Raw genomic sequence first — 6,658 nt, forward strand, 5'->3', positions numbered from 1 at the left:
GTGCGAGGCGATTTTACTATTGGCCAAATATGCTAAGCTTTTGTCAGCAATTGTGATATCTGCAAAGTCACCAAGCATTCAAATCAGCCATTGCGACCGCCTTTAAGCCATAATGAAGAAACTTGTAGGATTTTTCAAAAACTATATGTGGACTTTTAGGGCCTTATCCGCGTAGTCGTTCTGGCCATATTGGCATTTTGTTGTGGTAGATCATCTGTCTAAGTATCCATTTTGCACCCCGTAAAAATTTACAGCGGATGCTGTAGTGCGGTTCTTAGAAGAGAACATATTTCATTGTTTCGGTGTCCCAGAAATTGTTGTATCTGATAATGGAGTTCAATTCAAGTCGGATAAATTCAATGAATTGCTCCAAAAATACGAGGTACACCATCGTTATACGGCTGTTTACGCGCCGCAAGCGAAGGCTTCAGAGCGTGTCAATCGATCAGTGCTTGCTGCTATTAAGGCGTATATTAAGCCTGATCAGACAGATTGGGATGAGTCGCTGAGCTTTATTGCTTGTGCGCTTCGATCCGCGACACATTCGGCCGTGCGATCAAGTCCGTATAGAGTGACCTTTGGGCAACATATGGTTACCAATGGGAAAACTTATGCATTTCTGAGAAGCTTGGATCAACTGGAAGACAGAACTACTCAATTTAGTAGAGACGACTCAATTGAACTTATTCGTGCAGCTGCAAGGAGTGGTATACTACAACAGCAGATACGCAACGAAAAAGTTTATAATACACGTAGTCGAGAGGTCAAGTACACTGTAGGGCAGGGCAGGAAGTGTATAGATGGAACTTCCAACAAAGCAATTTTGTGAAAGGTTTCAGTGCTAAATTAGCTCCAACGTTTGTAAAATCGCGAGTCAGACGCAAGTTAGGTTCCGCATATTATGAGTTGGAGGATTTCCAAGGCAAGTTCATAGGCAAATTCCATGCGAAGGACATTAAGCAATAAGCGCTTATCGTCGCATAATGACTATTAAGCTACCTCCAAGCGGGTATCCCACTTTGTCGTTACAACGACTAAGTGTGATTTTGCCAGGGGATGTGTAATAGGCCGCTTGCCGTAGCTGAAATTGACTTAGCCTAAAAAGTATGCAACATTTTTTTCCTTCTTTTCTGCACACATACATATTTACACCTATTATTTATTATATTATTTATTTATATGTTTATTGTCCTAGTTAATTTGTATTATTTAATTTGTTTAGTTGTAGAAAATTTTTTTGTAGTCTGAGAAAATGGTACTAAATATCTTGTCATGTTTTGTTCTGAGAAGCGGAGCTTTATTTTGCAATGAGTCTGAAAGCTCCACAAATAGCGCCATCTATTGGTGGACCCTGATACTTACAAGCGTGAGTTACTAGATCAGCTGATCGTGTTAAGTCCACACCAAAATAGACAACGATTACCTTTTTGAGTAGGATTATTTGTCAAAATTCCGAAGAAAGGTTTTTGTTGTTGGTTTTGGTTGGAAGAAAATTGATAACAGGTTATGTGCAGAACCTGATTAAAAAATAGCGGAAAAGTGCATGTGCTTCAATAAAAAAGTACATCAGTGAATTGGTTGGTGTAGTCAGATGCATAAAATGTACTTGTGAGTATACAAAGATACTTCTTTGTATAATTGTTACACTGAGTCGTTAATCTTGTCATCTTCTTTTTTACAAAAGTGCACCTTGCCGTCCACTTGTAGCTGTTTGTCCACTGCAGGAATTTGCCAAATGGCGTAAATAAACCAAGTGCCGTTTTCCAGATTAGGGTAAATATTTGTTATACGTATATTTAGTTTTTTTTGTTTGTCTAAGTTTAGTTTTGTCTATTTATTTTAGATTCCGTACCCAGTCATAATTTATATAAAACCTAGTGTGTAAATTGTAACAATCCATGTTGCACTACTAAGCTTTTAAGCAGCTTTATTTGCACGTCTATTGTTCGTAAATAAAACACGCGAGTTTCAAATTAATTGTTTATTATTGGTACATATGTAGTATATGTAACCACCACTTTAGACAATTCGGCTGTGACTTGAGTAGGTACAAGTTTCGCCACCGACACGATTACAAGCGTTTTTACAATTGAAGAGAGAAAAACAATAGCCGATCGTACTGCAAGCGATCGGTAACAGAGAGCATACAGCGCTGCCGGCAGATGCAGCACTGCTGGCAGACGCTGTTACAGCATTGCATTAACATGCGCTGTCTGCTGCTCCCGACATACTCCCGCCGTTGAAAGCCTATCTTTCAACATCATCCTTCAGGGGCAGTAGACATAGTTTATTTATGGCTCTCCGGGTGCTGCCACACGACGTCTTTAACTCGGCAACTCGACACTCGCCGTCCTTGCAGGGGATAAGTGACATGACACGGGCTAGCGGCCACCGAAGAGGCAAATTTTCGTCCTTCACCAAGACCAAGTCGTTGACTTGGAGACGACGATCAGGAGTGCGCCACTTCGATCTTTGCTGGAGAAGAGTCAGATACATCTCCCGCCATCTATTCCAGAAGACCTGCTGCAGCTGAGTGACACGCTGCCAACCATCCAACCGATTGTAGTCCAGCGTACTTAGGTCCGGCTCAAGAATCACGGTTGGAGGACCACCAAACAATAGATGAGCGGGAGTCAGCACATCCAAATCGTCAGGACTTTCTGAAATTGATAGCAATGGACGACTATTAATTATTGCCGCTATTTGGCAAACCAGAGTGCGAAGCTCATCGTAATTGAGAATAGAGCGACCAACAGAGCGATACAGATGGTGCTTTGCGCTCTTGACTGCTGCTTCCCATAGTCCACCAAAATGTGGGGAACGAGGAGGAATAAACTTCCACTCGATGTTGTCCATCAGGCACACACGATGAACTGACTCCTTATGAGGATCGCTGAGGAGAAGTTTCTTGACATCATGAAGTTCATTTTGGCCCCGACAAAGTTAGTCGCATTATCGGACCAAATCTGATTAGGCCTCCCACGAAGTGACACGAATCTTTTAGCGTTCCCAGAAAGGCGGCAGTTGTCAAATCCTTCACCAACTCCAGATGAATCGCCTTGCTAGCAAAGCAGATCAATACGCTGATGTAGCATTTGATTGGGGGTCTGTTCCGAACTTCAGATTTATAGTAAAACGGCCCGCAGTAGTCCACTCCGCTTGTTGCAAAGGCACGAGAATTCAGAAACCGTTCCTTCGGAAGGCTGGCCATAATTGGTTCGAGCACAGTGGGCTTGGCCCGGAAGCATTCGATGCAATTGCGAACAACCTTCGACACAGTTCGCAGTCCGCCAATCGGCCAATATTGTAACCGAATCTTTGCTAATAATGCTCTAGCTCCAACGTGAAGATTCTTTTCATGTTGGTGAGCGATGAGCGCCAACGTAATGGGATGCCGTCGAGGTAATATAATAGGATGGCGAGCATCGTAGGGAAGAGTTGAATTGGCTAGCCGACCGCCAACACGCAGAAGTCCAAATTGGACGATGAACGGCAACAAAGAAGCGATTGAACTCGATTTCTTGACGAAGCCCTTCGAACGAATTTCCTTGACATCACTCCATAAATTTGACAACTGCACCAATCGCAGTAGCAGCCATGTGCCTTTGTTGACATCTACCACGTTGAGGCCTGGATGCTTTATACGATTAACAAATTTAAACACAAACGCATATACGCGCTGCATTGAGGCAAACGTGTTAAGGTACTTTGCAACGAAGAGTGATATCATCATACGGAGAAGTGGCTATCATGACCTTACCACGCATTTCCAACGTTGAAGACTCTAAGCAGCGTTGTGAAGGCCATCCATCTCGATTTCCAACAAGAAACTCCGGTCCATGAAACCATATCTTAGACTCTGCTAAACATTCTAGAGTTGTACCTCTGGAGAGTACGTCGGCAGGGTTCAAAGCCGTGGGAACATGTTGCCACTTCATGTTGACGGTAAGATCCTGAATAGACGCTACGCGATTTGCCACAAAACGTTGAACTTGTATGGATCATCCTTGATCCATGAGAGTACCACCGATGAATCACTCCAGCAAAAGAACTCCCCATCAAGAAAACCCATGTTTCTAACTGCATGAAGCAGTTTGGCCAGAAGATAAGCACCGCATAATTCCAGCTTGGGAACTGATATAGTTTTGAGTGGTGCGACTCTGGACTTAGAGCACAACAGCTGACTCTGAGAAGTGCGTCCACTGGACACTACATATACGCAAGCGCCGTACGCCTCTTCGCTGGCATCACAAAATCCATGAACTTCGACACGGCACCCAGCAGCAAGAACAGCTCTCGGGAATGAAAGACTAGAAATGGAATTAAAACTGCTGCACATTTCTACCCAGGCTGTGTATCGCTGCAAAGGCAAACTCTCATCCCATGTCAACTTATCCTTGCAGAGCTGCTGTAGAAATATTTTGGACTTTGTCATGACGGGTCCAAGAAGTCCTAGCGGATCATAAAATCGTGCAATTGTGGCTAAGACAGACCGCCTGCACGGCTTGGAGCCAGCTTCTAAGAACGACAGCGAGAACAGCAGCCGATCCGATGGGGATCCCACGCTAAGCCAAGAGTTTTGTGATTTCGCTGCCATCGCTGAACCTCATGTACGACTCTTTCTCGTCGTCAGCTATCTCCGACAATACTTCGGCATGACTGTAACAACATTTCCTGAGTTTGAAGTTTGCACGAGCTAGAATTGCAGCGGTTTCCTGCAGCTTGACGTTAACCTCAGCAACTGAATCGCCTCCAGATATAAAATCGTCCACGTAGAACTCATTCTTCAAAGCAACAGATCCAACCGGAAACGAGTCCGCTTCATCATGCGCCAGCTGATGCATTGCACGAACCGACAAAAATGACGCTGCCTTCGTGCCATAAGTAACGGTGTCCAGCTTGAAAATCTGCAGCTCTTTATCAGGCGAATCGCGCCATAAGATGCATTGATAATAGCTATCTGCTGAAGCCATGCGCACACATCGATACATCTTGCATATATCCCTGTTAGTGCCACCAGATATGTACGGAAGCGAAGAAGTATATGCATCAATTTGTCCTGTATAACAGGACCAACCATCATAACCTCATTTAACGAATATCCAGTGGATGTCGCTGCCGAACCATCGAACACAACACGAAGCTTTGTTGTCATGCTATCGGCCTTTAGCACGCAGTGGTGTGGCAGAAAATACTTGCAACGCTCAATGGTCTCAGCAGGAACACGCGACATATGATTCAACTTCAAGTATTCTTCAATAAATGATGAGTATTGCATCCTAAGATCAGGATGCCGCTGCAATTTGCGCTCCAGATTGAGAAATCGACGATGAGCTTGAGTATATGATTCCCCTAACGAGTCACACTAGGACGACCCAGCACGACTCTTAAGCCAAACAACAACAGTACCCAAGAGCACAGCAACAGAACGAAGACATTGAGCAGCAAGAGAGGTGGACGCTTGAGGCTGCAAAGCGGCAGACGCATCAGCTGACGAGGCTCGTTGCGATGTCTCGAAATGTAACAAAGAATGATGCCGCCCACCACAGTTACGGGAAGTGCCAGATGTGCAGGATCGGGTTTGGTGTCCTTTCTTCAAGCAGTTAAAACAGAGAGCGAGCTTCTTCACTTCTCTCTGCCTCAAGAAGGAGACAAATTTGCGAAGATGGGGCAGGAATATATGCCGTGACCAGGCGCGTCACAAAGCACACAAACATTTGCTCTGCTGGGGCTAGATTGGGCCACAAACGCCTTCCTGCTGCCGTTATGGCTAAAGCTCCTTTATCGGCGGCAGGGTTGTCCAATGCCCTGCTATCCTCCCACGCAGCCTGGGTTTCCACATCCAGCTTTTGCAGCAGCACGTAAATAAGAATGCTGTTCGCGATTTCCTCTGGACGGCCCAGATTCTTTAATGCCCCCATGTGAACATTTACCTTATCGCTAAACTCACGAAGTTTAGTGGCCACGGATGCTCCTGCCTCCACCTTCTTGGTACCCAACAGATCCTTGATGTGCGACTGGAACACAAGTCGGTTGTTGTTGAACCGATTATCCAATATCTCCAGAGCCACACGATAATTGGGCCGCGATATCTCCAACGACCGAACTGCATCCAGCGCTGGACCAGTTAAACACGATAGAAGATGCTGAAACTTTTCAACATCATCTAAGACGTTGTCCTTGTCAATGACAGACTCGAACATTGACCAAAAACTCGCGTACTCCGTATAACCTCCACCGAACGTGGGAAGTTTGAGCTCGGGTAGACGACGTCTATTAGAGCGAGCACCGAGGCCATTAGCCGAAGGATCGATGGTCTCATCACGCCGCAATGTAGACGACCGAATCAACTGGCGCTCACGACTGTCAAAATGCGCCCGAACACGCGATTTCACTTCAAGAAACCGTTCATCGAAATTGTCTCGCGTTCTTCTGAGCTAAGTCAAACGAAGCTTGAGCACGTTCTAATAACTCCAACCGTACTGCTAATTCAGAAGAATTAAATGCGGCTAGCTTAACTTCAGAAAGCGACGCATCGAGTCTCACAAGGCTATCATAAAGCGATAAAACCTTCCGCTTGAAAAACCGCGCGCGATTTTCGACAGTAGTCGCTTGCTCGTTTATCGAGTTTTCCATTGTTAGCCGTTAACCGCACTTG

The 6,658-nt window shown here is 45.1% G+C and overlaps 1 protein-coding gene across 1 annotated transcript; it reads right to left on the reverse strand.

The window, feature by feature from the left end:
• Positions 1-2,247: 2,247 nt before the first annotated feature.
• On the reverse strand, positions 2,248-3,938 carry LOC132798101 (uncharacterized). The gene is made up of 3 exons (XM_060809820.1): positions 3,884-3,938; positions 2,984-3,630; positions 2,248-2,907 (listed from the first exon to the last, which is right to left on the reverse strand). Exons 1-3 carry the CDS (start codon positions 3,936-3,938, stop codon positions 2,248-2,250), a joined length of 1,362 nt encoding a protein of 453 aa, XP_060665803.1.
• Positions 3,939-6,658: the final 2,720 nt, after the last annotated feature.

The sequence above is a fragment of the Drosophila nasuta genome, unplaced genomic scaffold, assembly GCF_023558535.2.
Source record: "Drosophila nasuta strain 15112-1781.00 unplaced genomic scaffold, ASM2355853v1 ctg85_pilon, whole genome shotgun sequence".
Classification (NCBI taxonomy): Eukaryota; Metazoa; Arthropoda; class Insecta; order Diptera; family Drosophilidae; genus Drosophila; species Drosophila nasuta.